General features: G+C 40.5%; 1 protein-coding gene across 2 annotated transcripts in view; it reads left to right on the plus strand.

Annotated features, from left to right (window-relative positions):
• The window catches only part of LOC110533820 (connector enhancer of kinase suppressor of ras 2), a 59,636-nt gene that overhangs the window by 19,613 nt on the left and 24,331 nt on the right, over positions 1-15,692 (plus strand). For both annotated transcript variants that reach the window (XM_036990212.1, XM_021618352.2), the window contains exons 6-8: positions 1,605-1,724; positions 1,977-2,036; positions 4,892-4,960. In XM_036990212.1, the coding sequence (XP_036846107.1) occupies positions 1,605-1,724; positions 1,977-2,036; positions 4,892-4,960 (249 nt within the window). The remainder of the gene's footprint in view (positions 1-1,604; positions 1,725-1,976; positions 2,037-4,891; positions 4,961-15,692) is intronic.

The following is a 15,692-nucleotide window of genomic DNA, read 5'->3' on the forward strand; positions in this document are numbered from 1 at the left end:
TTGACATCCTTTGAGTCGTTTGGAGGTGTACCTGTGGAAGTATTTCAAGGCCTACCTTCAAACTCAGTGCCTCTTTGCATGACATCATTGGAAAATCAAAAGAAATCAGCCAAGACCTCAGAAAAATAATTGTAGACCTCCACAAGTCTGGTTCATCCCTGGGAGCAATTTCCAAACGCCTGAAAGTACCACGTTCATCTGTACAAACAATAGTACGCAAGTATAAACACCATGGGACCATGCAGCCATCATACCGCTCAGGAAGGAGACGTGTTCTGTCTCCTAGAGATGAATGTACTTTGGTGCGAAAAGTGCAAATCAATCCCAGAACAACAGCAAAGGACCTCGTGAAGGAAGGAAACCGGTACAAAAGTATCTATATCCACAGTGAAATGAGTCCTATATCGACATAACCTGAAAGGCCACTCAACAAGGAAGAAACCACTGCTCCAAAACCGCCAAAAAACTAGACTACGGATTACAACTGCACATGGGGATAAAGATGGTACTTTTTGGAGAAATATCCTCTGGTCTGATAAAACAAAAATAGAACTGTTTGGCCATAATGACCATTGTTATGTTTGGAGGAAAAAGGGGGAGGCTTGCAAGCCTTAGAACACCATTACAACCATGAAGCATGGGGGTGGCAGCATCATGTTGTGGAGGTGCTTTGCTGCAGGATGGACTGGTGCACTTCACAAAATAGATGGCTGCATGAGGGAGGAAAATTATGGGGATATATTGAAACAACAGCTCAAGACATCAGTCAGGAAGTTAAAGCTTGGATGCAAATGGGTCTTCCAAATGGACAATGACCCCAAGCATACTTCCAAAGTTGTGGCAAAATGGCTTAAGGACATCAAAGTCAAGGTATTGGAAATTATTGGGTATTGGGAATTTTTACTAGGATTAAATGTCAGGAATTGTGAAAAACTGAGTTTAAATGTATTTGGCTAAGGTGTATGTAAATGTCTGACTTCAAGTTATTGAAACAGTAAAAGTTTTAAGGAAGTTACAAAAGTGCGTTAATTAAACCTCCCAGGAATACTTTCAAGGAACCAGAGTAAAACGTTCTCAGAACCTCCCTGCAACCTAAAAATAAACGTTTCCAGAACAGGTGAAATTGTCACTTAGAAAACTTCTCTGGAAACGTATGGCTTCGTTCTCACAACCAATGTGAAATCAAAATTATTAGTTCCCACAACTTCCGAGGTACCAAATGTGTTAGCTGGGAAAGGAGTATATGGAGTTTTAAATTTGTGTCTCAGTAACCAGATCTCAACCCAATTGAATACTTATGGGAGATTCTGGAGCGGCGCTTGAGACTGTGTTTTCCACCACCATCAACAAAACACCAAATTATAGAATTTCTTGCGCAAGAATGGTTATGCATCCCTTCAATGGAGTTCTGCCAAGGTGCATTGAAGCCGTTCTGGCGGCTCATTGTGGCCCAGCACCCTATTAAGAAACTTTGTGTTGGTGTTACCTGTATCATTTAGGCATCCACAAAATGATAGTTATTCAGGCAGTAATTCATATTACCCAGTTGTCAGTGTGAGATGCAGCATATAGAATGATCCCTTACTGTCTTCTTCTGTCTGCAGTGTAAAACATTGTCTGGGATCTGTGACCACATCATCTCGCTGTCCTCTGATTCGCTGGTGTCCCAGTCGGCCCATCTGGAGGTGGTGCACCTGACCAATATCATGCCCAGCGAGGGCCTGGTTAGTTCTCACTCTATACTATACTATACTATAGATGCCTTCAATCATACCTCCACAGGAGCTGAACAAGGAGTTTGTCTAAGATACTCAGTCTTTGACAGGATAGTTCTATGACAGAGAAAACAGGCTCACTTTGTTTGCTGTTGCTTACAAGTTTCATAACAAGATATTGGGAAGTGTAAGTCTCATCATTATTACTACATTATTCTCCTTTTAAGTTTAATAATGTTCAGCCTTTTTCCTCTCATTTAGGGAATGTACATCAAATCTACATACGACGGCCTTCATGTCATCACTGGGACCACTGAGAACGTAAGTCTACTTTCTGGACCCTGTTACCCTGTAGTAAAACAAATGTTTTACTTTAAACATTCTCTGCTAACCATACCCACTCTTGCCACCATACCTTTAATCTCGGTTAACCCAGAACTAAAGTCTTGCGTAATTGGTCAGATGCTCGATTAAGTTCTGGGTCCATATGTGTTGAGAAGAGATTGGAACCGACAACTCTATGGGCCAAATGTCCCCTCCCCTTCTTAAATTCAAAAGATGCTAACAGCTGCGAAATCGTGATTTGTCCAAAGCACCAGAACTAATGCTGCTCGTTATCTCACGCATCCCATTGTATCATGAAAGATCTACGGTACCATTTATGTTTACGTACTGTAGTCTGTCCATGAGAGATTACCATACCTTTGTTTTTGTCTCCTACCATTGGCTTGCTTCTTTGACCCATGAGCTTCTTGTAGTGCTATAAAGATCAGCTCCTCTGGTTGGGACTCTGGGATAACTGTTCAATTAATGCAGCCAATAGTGAACACCCTAATTAACATCTGGGTGTTTAATTGGGGGTGAAACAGAGGAGGGGTGACAGAGGCTTACAGATGGTAGTATTGCACAGAGAACCACAGCTCTTCTAACTGGCAACACTTTCAAAGCAGGACTGGGATGGGGAGGATTCTCTGTAGGAGATGGAGAGGGAATGGGTGCTGCTGTTTAATGTGATGTTTAAGTTTTACTCAGACACATACTGTGACTGATAATTTTTGTTATTTCCGAGCCCCTATGGAAGGAAAATACTGGAGATATTGTACAAAGTGTGCAGTCGTAGTACCACGGTATGAAGGGAGGTATAGAGGCTGGTGATGTCTCTGCCAAGTGATATATCTCATCTGGTCTTTTCAATTGCTGCTAAATGGTGGCTGAGATTTATATATTTTATTTTATTTTATTAGGATCCCCATTAGTCGACGCCAATGGCAACAGCTAGTCTTACTGGGGTCTGACATATAACGAAAAATACATTATAGACAAAATACTTTTTGCATTTTACATACTTTTTTAAAATGTATGTTTTTAAATGTAACACTCTTTAGACTGTTACTGGACATTTTGGGGCTGTGCCACCGTAGCCTCCCCTTGCAGATCAGTCTTTGCTTTAGCCAACTCCTTTGTTCTGTTCATTACCATGCCATGTACAGTGCATTCAGAAAGTTTTCAGACCCCTTGACTTTTTCCACATTTTGTTAAGTTACAGCCTAATTCTAAAATTGATTAAATAGTTTTCCCCTCCTCATCAACCAACACACAATACCCAATAACCACAAAGCAAGGGTTTCAGACATGAAAAACAGAAATATCACATTTACATAAGTATTCAGACCCTTTACTCAGTACTTTGTTGAAGCACCTTTGGCAGATTACAGCCTCGAGTCTTCTTGGGTATGACTACAAGCTTGGCTCACCTGTATTTGGGGGGTTTCTCCCATTCTTCTCTGTAGATCCTCTCAAGCTCTGTCAGGTTGGATGAGAAGTATTGCTACAAAGTTATTTTCAGGTCTCTCCAGAGATGTTGGATCAGGCTCAAGTCCGGGCTCTGGCTGGGCCAATCAAGGACATTCAAAGACTTGTCCCTAAGCCACCCCTGAGTTGTTTTGGCTGTGTGCTTTGGATCGTTGTACTGTTGGAAGGTGAACATTCGCCCCAGTCTGAGATCCTGAGCGCTCTGGAGCAGGTTTTCATCAAGGATCTCTCTGTACTTTGCTCCATGCATCTTTGCCTCACTCCTGACTAGTCTCCCAGTCCCTGCCGCTGAAAAACATCCCAACAGCATGATGCTGCCACCACCATGCTTCACAGTATGGATGGTGCCAGGTTTCCTACAGAGGTGACGCTTGGCATTCAGGCCAGCGAGTTAAATCTTGGTTTCATCAGACCAGAGAATTTAGCTTCTCTTGGTCTGAGAGTCTTTAGGTGCCTTTTGACAAACTCCAAGCAGGGCTGTCAGGTGCCTTTTATAGAGGAGTGGCTTCCATCTAGCCACTCTACCATAAAGGCCTGATTGGTGGAGTGCTGCGGAGATGGTTGTCCTTCTGGATGGTTCTCCCATCTCCACAGAGGAACTCTATAGCTCTGTCAGAGTGACCATTGGGTTCTTGGTCACCTCCCTGACCAAGGTCCTTCTCCCCTGATTGCTCATTTAAGAATGATGGAGGCCACTGTGTTCTTGGGGACATTCAATGCTGCAGACATTTTTTGGTACCCTTCCCCAGATCTGTGCCTTGACACAATCCTGTCTCGGAGCTCTACAGACAATTACTTCGACCTCCTGACTTGGTTTTTGCTCTGACAACTGTGGAACCTTATATAGACAGGTGTGTGCCTTTCCAAATCATGTCCAATTAATGGAATTTACCACAGGTGGACTCCAATCAAGTTGTAGAAATATCTCAAGGATGATCAATTGAAGCAGGATGCACCTGAGCTCAATTTTGAGTCTCATAGCAAAGGGTCTAAATACTTATGTAAATAAGGTATTTCTGTTTTCGCTTTGTCATTATGGGGTATTCTGTGTAGATTGGTGAGGATTACATTTAAAAAATAATAATTTTGGAATAAGGCTGTAACGTAACATAATGTGGAAAAAGTCAAGGGATCTGAAAACTTTCCAAAGGCACTGTATGTCATGTTTGGCATGACAATAAATTCAAAGTAGTTGGCCAAAGCGTATACTTACGTAGTAGTTAGTATATGACCTATACTGACAAACCATAGACAAAGGTCTCTGATGACAATGATCTGTCTGTTTATATTGCCATGATGGCACAGTCGATGTGTCCTAACCTCTACTTGTCTTACTTGGATACTGTCTGTCACTGTCTCTGCAGTCTCCAGCTGACCAGTGCAAGAAGATCCATGCGGGAGACGAGGTTATTCAGGTCAATCACCAAACTGTGGTGAGTCCAGACTGAGTGTTCCACTGTGGATACTGAGTACAGCACTGAGTACTGTTATGTCATTTAGTCCTACAGGATCTCTCTCAGGGTCTGTGAAATACATTCTGTTCAGTCTGGGTCAGGAAAGGTCAGCTATCATGAATGAGAAACGTCTGCTTTCCTAGACTCTATACTCCTCTAGCCCAGCCTGTCTGGGGACTAAATGCGTTGCCTTTGGAAGCCAAGTACAAGGTGCTTATTTAGTTCTTCCTAGTACCTAATTAGTCCTCAATTAATCATTTAGTATCTGGTAGTTAGGGATTTAATGTACTTGTAAGGATACAGGGGTCTGGATAGTCATTAATTGATAATGAGCTTTTAGTTCCCAATGTAACCGAGTCGGTTCATTTAACACACATGGGTTGGCAGCACTGGACAATCCATTTAATCTGACCTGATCTCACTTTAAACAGCAAAAAGGACAGTCAAATCACTCCTCTATATTCATCAATAGATACCTTAGTTATGGTTAATCAAATTATCTACATCAATGTTTTCTTCTCTTTAGTAGATACATTGAAACACATCTTTCTTGTGGCTTTCTTTTGTAAAATAACTATGAATTAACTGATTTATTTTCAAACAATTGTCAACATGTAACATCACATTAAGGTGTGGGATGTTCACTGTATTACAAGGAACAATAGCAGCATATCTATTTCACTCCAGAGAAGTAGCCACGTTGGTGCAGATGCTATCCTACAGTAGCTTCGAACTAACGTTTGCTAGCTATCAAGCTAGCCAGGTTTCCTTAGCAGCTTGTACACTGCCTACTGCTCTTGTGGCTCCACGGATTGTCCCGGTAGTGTGACTGTTTGAATCCCTGCTTTTTGTTGCTGTTTCCATCTGTCCTGTGACCGGCCCGGTCTGGACCGGCCCGGTCTGTAACAGCATAGCTTAGCATTGCTACCATGACAAAGACCAAAGCCGGTGGGAGCATCGTTGAGGACAGTGGTGTCTCTCTTACAGTGGTGTCTCTATCACAGGTGAAGGAACTTTTAAACAAACAAAAATAGTTCTACAAGCAGTTGTTACAACAACAAGAAAAAGCTTCAAGTGTTGTGTCCAAATACTGCTGGAGTCAACTAAGAAAATAATGAATGATCTGACCAGAGAGGTCCAGGACCTGAAGAACAGTTTGCAGTTCTCCCAGGGTCAGATCGATGAGTTTAAAAAGGAGAACAGCAAGATAATAGCAATCTGTAAGTCATTGAGAGAGGACATTCGTTCTGTATTTGAATCCATAATAACAATGACGGAGAACTCCGATTATCTCGAGGGACAATCAAGGCGGAACAACACTGTTGTGGATGGAATCGCAGAATCTCCACGAGACCTGGACGGAGTCTGAGGATAAAGTGAGGGAAATGATAATTGAGAAACTGAAGATGGACCACAGCAAGATTGAAGTGGAGCACGTACACAGAACTGGAAAACCCAGGCCTATAGTGGTCAAGTTCCTGATGTTCAAGAACAAGGTAGCTGTTCTGAAAAGAGCAAATAACTTGAGAGGAACATACATCTTCCTTAACAAGGACTATCCTGAAGCTGTGCGCCAGAAGAGGAAAGAACTTATCCCAACCATGAAACCTGCCAAAGCGCATGGGGACATTGCTTACATCCGCTATAACAGGCTCATTGTCCACCCTCCCTCCCAAAAGCCTACAAAGGATGTGAGAGCCAAGCCTGTGGGTTCATATTTTCAATCCCACAGCACACACACCACCAACTGATTGATGGACTCCTGAATAATGTTTTTTCTTGCTTTGTTTGTTATTTTCTATCTCTGATAAGCTATCCAGGAAAGGGCAAAAAATGGCCCATATTAATATATGTAGCCTTAGAAAATAAGGTTAATGAAATCAATAACTTGCTTAACATCAGATAACAATATATTAGCCATTTCTGAGACTTAGATAATTCCTTTGATACAGCAGTATCAATACTAGGATATAACATCTATAGAAAAGACAGGAATGCTTATGGGAGGTGTTGCTGTATATATTCAGAGCCATATCCCTGTAATGCTTAGAGAGGATCTCATGTCAAGTGTTATTGAAGTGTTGTGGTTGCAGGTTCATCTGCCTCATCTAAAGCCTATTTTTTCTAGGGTGCTGCTATAGTCCACCAAATGCTAACAGTCAGCATCTAAATAATCTGTGTGAAATGCCTGATAGTGTATGTGATGTAAACAGAAGTCTACTTTCTTGGGGACTTGAATATTCACTGGTTTTTATCAAGTTGTTCACTCAAGAGGAAGCGTCTCACTGCAAACAGTGCCTGTAATCTAGTTCAGGTTATTAATCAACATACCAGGGTGTTTACAAACACGACAGAAACAAGACCCTCTGGATGTATTGATCACATCTTTACTAATATTGTAGAACTTTGTTCTAAGGCTGTATCTGTACCCATTGGATGCAGTGATTACAATATAGGGGCTATATTCAGGAAAGCCAAGTTTCCAAAACCATGCACCAGTTAAGAACTGTTAAGGCTCCATGGGTTGATGAGGAATTGAAAAATGTATGGTTGACAGAGATTGGGCAAACGGAGTTGCTAATAAGTCTGGCTGCACATCTGACTGGCTGACTTACTGCAAATTGAGAAATGATGTGACTAAACCCATCATAAAGAAGAAGAAGAAGCCAAGATGATATAAAGAGTGACAGAATAAAATAAAATAAATGATGGGCAGAAACTGATGATTCAACCCTGTACACGTCAGCAACCACAGCTAGTGAAATCACTGCAACCCTAAACAAAGAGTTGCCATCAGTTTTAGAATGGGTGGCCAGCAATAAACTGGTCCTGAACATATCTAAAACTAAGAGGATTGTATTTAGTACAAATAATTCTATAAGTTCTATAACTCAGCTGAATCTGGGAATGAATGGTGTATCTGTTAAGCAAGTTGAGGAGACTACATTACTTGGTGTTGCCTTAGATTGTAAACTGTCATGGTCAAAACATATTGATGTAATGGTTGTAAAGATGGGGAGAGGTCTGTCCGTAATAAAGAGATGCTCTGCTTTTTTGACACTACACTCCACAAAGCAAGTCCTGCAGGCTCTAGTTTTATCTTGATTATTGTCCAGTCATTTGGTCATGTGCTGCAAAGAAGGACATAGTTAAGCTGCAGCCGGCCCAGAACAGAGTGGGACAATTTGTTCTTTATTGTAATCAGAGGGCTAATACTGTATTAATACTATACATGCCAGTCTCTTTGGCTAAGAGTTGAGGAAAGACTGACTGCATCACTTATTTTTATAAGAAACATGAATGTGTTGGAAATTCCCAATTGTTTGCATAGTCATCTTACACACAGCACTGACACACACACTTACCCATCAGACACGCCAAAAGGGGTATTTTCAAGTCCTGGTGTCCAGAACAAATTCAAGGAAACTTACAGTATTATACAGAGCCATGATTGCATGGAACACCTTTCCATCTCATATAGCATAAGTGAACAGCAAACCTGGTTTCAAAAAACAAATAAAGCAACACCTCACGGCACAATCCCTCTCCCCCATGTGACCTTCTTGTTGTGTGTATGTACTGACATGTATATGTAACTGATAGCTACGCACACACACACACACACACCCTATATGCTAATGTTTTTAAATGTATGTAAATTGTAAAGTAGTTTGTCTGTAATGTATTTTTCGTTATTTGTCAGACCCCGTTAAGACTAGCTGTCACCATTGGCGTTGGCTGATGAGGATTTCTCATAGCAATCTGATCAAAATCAAAGCTTTGCAGCATTCAGCATTCCTTCTATTTTTGCCAGAAGTAAATGTTTGTTTATCCTACTGTGGCTTATGCACACATGTACAGAAGCCACAGTAGCTACGTCATCCACTGATGAAACAGTGGCAGCTTTAGAGGTCACGACCTACTGTTTGTGTCACTTTGCATTGAGGTCTGTGTATGTTTCTCTTTGTCGTTACTGCAGAGGCCCTCCAGGCTATTTAAAGTCCAGTAAATATGATTCTAGTGGAATTGGAGATGTAGTATGAAAACAGCTGGCAGGAGATAATAAACTAACAACTAATATAAACAATGGATTGGGAGGACTGTGGCATTTTCTGTCATTTGTTTGGGTTGGTGGATGCATTAATCAGGCCACTTGTGATGTTGTCATACTGAGCAGGGGCAGTGCCCTATCTCGGTAGGGGACCATTTCTAGTAGGCCTAACTGCACATTTGTGATATATTTTTAAAAGGTAAAGGGCATAGTACTTCCTCCTACCTTAACAAAGATACACTAATACGTTGTGGTTGCGGTAGCCTATTTTACTGTGTAGAGATAACTATTTTACTGTATGATCAGCCAATCACATAGATTATACATTTTATGACATGATGCTGTGTCCAGAAACATGAGACAGTGGTTGTGCCAATGAACTTTCATAATATTAACAAACTATAGTTTTGGCAAGTCAGTAAGGACATCTACTTTGTGCATGTCATTTTTCTAACAATGGTTTAAATACAGATTATTTCACTTAAAATTCACTGTATCACAATTCCATTGGGTCAGAAGTTTCATATGCTAAGTTGACTGTGCCTTTAACTGAATGGTCACATGCCTTGGCAAACATCCAATAGAAGCTTACAACTGGCGAACGTGTCCTGAGGGCCAGAGGCTAGCTAGCTTATTACATGCTTTCTCCCAGCTAGCGCATACGTTTCTGAGAACCATGTGTTTCTTAGAGCTTGGTAAGAACATGGTTGTCCTATGGTTATTTTTGCATACAACCTTCCCACAACTTTCTGGGCATGGTGCAGTATTGTTGCTTGGCTTTGGAACATTCTCCAAACATTAAAGGAACTTCACGAAAAAACTTTTTTTATGGTGTTTCGTTACTTTAAACAGAACATTTCCTAAAAGTTACAAGATGATTACATTTAGTAACAATTTTGGTTTGTTCTCCAACTGGTTTGACTTTGGGAATGTTCTCAATTAGTTAAGAGAGAGTTAAGAAAAAACGTTCTTATGTGGGAATTTCAGTACTTCAGCAAAATGTTTTCAAAAGGTTTCCTCCTGGTTCTATTTAAAGTCATGTTTCCTAAAAGTTCAACCATGGTTACATTTCATTTCAATTTTGTTAATGTTCTCGAAACATTCTCCAACTGGTTTGACATTGGGAATGTTCTCAAATATTTATTCTGTGGGAATGTCAGTGCTTCAGCATAATGTTTCCTAAAGGTTTCCTCATGGTTCTATTAAAAGCCATGTTTTCAAATTGTTCAAAGAACGTTAAAAAAAACAAAGAATGTTATTTAAAACATATACTTTCTGTTCTCAGCGTCAAACAAAACTATCTCTATCCTCTATCTTGTTAAGTGTGTTCTGGTGTGTTTTTTTTACTCATGTCATGTCTATATGGCTTAAATTCGCTAGCTAGTTAACCAATAACTGTAACAATGTAATTGATAGACAATAAGTGCACATTGTGCAAATATATTTGTTTTCAATAAACATTGGAGATTAAGTATAGTTTTAAATGTTGCCAACAATCTCAACCAAACCTGTCAGTTTTGCCCCATAGTTGCGCAAGCATCGGTTTTGTTTTAATCTCACTTTTGCCGTGTCACATTAAAAAAGAAATGTATTTGCATGATTAAGGAATGCTGAAGGAAAATCATTACCATGTGTCCTACCTGTGCTTGGAGTTCAAAAAAGTAAACCCAAAATAAGGTAGCAGTGTTATTAAAAGTATTATTGAAACTTTCAGTGAAAGTTTTAAGGAAGTAATACAAAAAACTCAAAATTACCTACAATGGTAATAAAACCACCCTGGAAAACTTAAAAGGAACCAGAGTAAAACTTTCGTAAAACCTCACTTCAACCTAAAAATAAATGCTCTCGGAACAGGTGAAATGATCACTTCTGTTCTCAGAACATTAAAAAACGTCCAGAATTACCAGTCAAAAAAACACATGGCTTCGTTCACCACAACCAATATGAAACAAAAAACACGTTCCCACAACTTCTAAGGAACCAAATGTGCTAGCTGGGTTGTGATCTGCCAACTGCAGGCAGTGAATGTGTTTTTTTTTCTAGATGCGTCTGCATGTACAGTACCTGTCAAAAGTTTGGACATCTACATTTGAAGTGGAAGTTTACATACATTTAGGTTGGAGTCATTAAATCTCGTTTTTCAACCACTCCACAAATTTATTTTGGCTGGGGGCAGTATTGAGTAGCTTGAATGAATAAGGTGCCCAGAGTAAACGGCCTGCTACTCAGTCCCAATTGCTAATATATGCATAATATATGCATTATTAGTATATTTGGATAGAAAACACTCTGAAGTTTCTAAAACTGTTTGAATGATGTCTGTGAGTATAACAGAACTCATATGGCAGGCAAAAAACAGAGAAAAAATCCAACCAGGAAGTGGGAAATCTGAGGTTGATCGTTTTTCAACTCATTCCCTATTGAAGATACAGTGGGATATTGGTCATGTTGCACTTCCTAAGGCTTCCACTAGATGTCAACAGTTTTTAGAACCTTGTTTGATGCTTCTACTGTGAAGTGGGCGCGAATGAGAGGGGAATGAGTCAGAAGTCTGCCAGAATGCCTTGAGCTCGTGATGCTCGTTCACGTGAGAGTTAGCTTGAGTTCCATTGCATTTCTACAGACAAATGAATTCTCCGGTTGGAACATTATTGAAGATTTATGTTAAAAACATCCAAAAGATTGATTCTATACATCGTTTGACATGTTTCTACGGACTGTAACGGAACTTTTTTTACTTTTCGTCTGCTCCTAGTGAACGCGTTTCGTGAGTTTGGATTTGTTGACCAAACGTGCTAAAAAAAAGGAGCTATTTGGACATAAATGATGGACATTTTCAAACAAAAACAAACATTTATTGTGGAACTGGGATTCCTGGGAGTGCATTCTGATGAAGATCATCAAAGGTAAGTGAATACTTATAATGTTATTTCTGACTTCTGTTGACTGCACAATATGGCGGATATCTTTTTGGCTTGTTTGGGCTCTGAGCGCTGTACTCAGATTATTGCATGGTTTACTTTTTCCGTAAAGCTTTTTTGAAATCTGACACAGCGGTTGCATTAAGGAGAAGTGTATCTAAAGTTCCGTGTATGACACTTGTATTTTCATCAACAGTTATGACGAGTGTTTCTGTAAATTGATGTGGCTCTCTGCAAAATCACTGGATGTTTTTGGAATGTCTGAATATAACGCACCAATGTATACTGAGATTTTTTAAACATAAACTTTATCGAACAAAACATACATGTATTGTGTAACATGAAGTCCTATGAGTGTCATCTGATGAAGATCATCAAAGGTTAGTGATTCATTCTATCTCTATTTCTGATTTTTGTCACTCCTCTCTTTGGCTGGTGTGACGACCCTCCCACTCATTCTCTCAACCAGCTTCAATCTTGGTGTTTTTTGGTTGTTTGTTTTGGCACCTTTCAACACCCTGTATTATCACATTCATGCAAAACACACACTACTGATGACTGATTACACACATCATTGTATATTTTACTTAGTTTACTTTATTTAATAAATATATGTTTTGTTACTCCTTATCTCCACGTTGTCTCCCTTTTGTTACGGGCTTTGAGCCGGTTCGTGACACTGGAAAAATGTCTGTGTTTTTCCTGTGACTTGGCTCTGACCTAACATAATAATTTGTGGTGCTTTCGCAGTAAAGCCTATTTGAAATCGGACACTGTGGTGGGATTAACAAGAAGAGCATCTTTAAAACGGTGTGAAATACTTGTATGTTTGAGGACTTTTAATTATGGGATTTCGGTTGTTTTGAATTTGGCGCCCTGCACTTTCACTGGCTGTTGTCATATCGATCCCGATAGCGGGATCACAGCCGTAAGAAGTTTTAACAAACTATAGTTTTGGCAAGTCGGTTAGGACATCTACTTTGTGCATGACACAAGTAATTTTTCCAACAATTGTTTATAGACAGATTATTTCACTTATAGTTCACTGTATCACAATTCCAGTGGGTCAGAAGTTTACATACACTAAGTTGACTGTGCCTTTAAACAGTTTGGACAATTCCAGAAAATTATGTCATGGATTTAGAAGCTTCTGATAGGTGTACCTGTGGATGTATTTCAAGGCCTACCTTCAAACTCAGTGCCTCTTTGCTTGACATCATGGGAAAATCAAAAGAAATCAACCAAGACCTCAGAAGAAAAATTGCAGACCTCCACAAGTCTGGTTCATCCTTGGAAGCAATTTCCAAACGCCTGAAAGTACCACGTTCATCTGTACAAACAATAGTACACAAGTAGAAACACCATGGGACCACGCAGCTATTACACCGCTCAGGAAGGAGATGTGTTCTGTCTCCTAGAGATGAATGTACTTTGGTGCGAAAAGTGCAAGTCAATCACAGAACAACAGCAAAGGACCCTGTGAAGATGCTGGAGGAAACAGGTACAAAAGATCGTACTTTTAAAAAAAAAAAATTCCTCTGGTCTGTGGAAACAAATATAGAACTGTTTGGCCATAATGACCATTGTTATGTTTGGAGGAGAAAGGGGGAGGCTTGCAAGCCAAAGAACACCCTTACAACCATGAAGCACGGGGTGGCAGCATCATGTTGTGGAGGTGCTTTGCTGCAGGAGGGACTGGTGCACTTCACAAAATAGATGGCATAATGAGGGAGGAAAATTATGGGGATATATTGAAACAACAGCTCAAGACATCAGTCAGGAAGTTAAAGCTTGGATGCAAATGGGTCTTCCAAATGGACAATGACCCCAAGCATACTTCCAAAGTTGTGGCAAAATGGCTTAAGGACAACAAAGTTAAGGTATTGGAGCGGCCATCACAAAGCCCTGACCTCAATCCTATAGAACACTTGTGGGCAGAACTGAAAAAGCATGTGCGAGCAAGGAGGCCTACAAACATGACTCAGTTACACCAGCTCTGTCAGGAGGAATGGGCCAAAATTCAGCCAACTTATTGTGGGAAGCGTGTGGAAGGCTACCCGAAACCATTGAACCAAGTTAAACAATTTAAAGGCAATGCTACCAAATACTAATTGAGTGTATGTAAACTTCTGACCCACTGGGAATGTGATGAAAGACACAAAAGCTGAAATAGATCATTCTCTCAACTATTATTTTGGCATGCCACATTCTTTAATGAAGTGGTGATCCTAACTGACCTTAAACAGGACATTTTTACTTAGATTAAATGTCAGGAATTGTGAAAAACTGAGATTAAATGTATTTTGGCTAAGGTGTATGTAAACTTCCGACTTCAACTGTGCTTATTCAAGGGTTTATCTTTATTTGTACATTTTTTTTACATTATAGAATAATAGTGAAGACCTCAAAACTATGAAATAACACATATGGAATCATGTAAACTTTGAGATTCTTCAAAGTTGCCACTCTTTGCCATGTTGACAGCTTTGCACACGCTTGACATTCTCTCAACCAGCTTCACCTGAAATGCTTTTCCAACTGTCTTGAAGGAGTTCTAACGTATGCTGAGCACTTGTTGGCTGCTTTTACAACATTTGTAAATGTTACAACATTCCAAGATGGCGTAGAAGTCATGCCTCTTTGTCTTCGTCTGATCTTCATCTTGTCGTGTCCCGTGTACATATCTTTTTTCTTTGCATATATTTAGTATATATTTTTTAACCTCAACTCCAACATTCTCTCCTGCCTCTCCCAATGTGGTATGGATCTGCTATTTTCTTTACTTTAGAACCGGAAGCCCCAACAGAAGCCAGCCATCTAACTAGCTACTAGTTAACTAGCCACTGCTAGCGGTCATCAGCTAACCTTTAGCCCGGACATATCCTGCAAGTCTGCACAGCGCGATTCATCCCAGAGCATACCGGACTCTTTTCCCCACATCTCCGGATTCCTACCGCAAGCTCTGAACCTTTTCACCTAGATCATTGCAGCTTTCGAGCTGCTATCCAAGTGGCTACTCCTGGCTAACGTATCTGTCCCGAAGTAGGTAACAATTAGCCTGGAGCTAGCCTCTGCTAGGCCCATCTCCTGGTATGCTGAAGAGGTCCATCAGCCACTCCTTGCGCTACAATACCTATTTTGCCAATTGGCCTGGACCCCTTTTGCTGCCGATACGGAACCCCGACGATTCTTCACGACTGGTCTACCAACGTAATGCACCCGAGGGGGTTTTCAACAGGCTCGTCCATCCCGACGTCCCCTGAATGCCCATCTGCTAGCCTGCTAACCGCTGTCTTGAGCATATCGGACTGTTAGCTGAAGTGGCCCAACAGCCAATTTTCTTGGGCTACAATACATATTTTGTCAATTGGCCTTCATCCTTTTACTACAGTGAGCTCTGCTGATTCATCACGACTGGTCTGCCGACATAACTGCCCGAAGGGGCTACAACTGACTCTTCCTCTTGCCTTTCTAATTGACCTGGCCCGGGTATCCTGGAAGGATATTGACCTCATCCTGTCAGTAGAGGATGTCTGGTTATTCTTTTAAAAGTGCTTTCCTCACCATCTTAAATATGTATGCCCCATTCAAAAAATGTAGAACCAGGAACAGATTTCAACCTTGGTTCACTCCAGACCTGACTGCTCTTGACCAGCACAAAAACATCCTGTGGTGTTCTGCATTAGGATCGAATAGCCCCCGCGATATGCAACTTTTCAGGGAAGTTAGGAACCAATAT

This window comes from Oncorhynchus mykiss, chromosome 10 (genome assembly GCF_013265735.2).
Source record: "Oncorhynchus mykiss isolate Arlee chromosome 10, USDA_OmykA_1.1, whole genome shotgun sequence".
In the NCBI taxonomy this organism is placed as follows: Eukaryota; Metazoa; Chordata; class Actinopteri; order Salmoniformes; family Salmonidae; genus Oncorhynchus; species Oncorhynchus mykiss.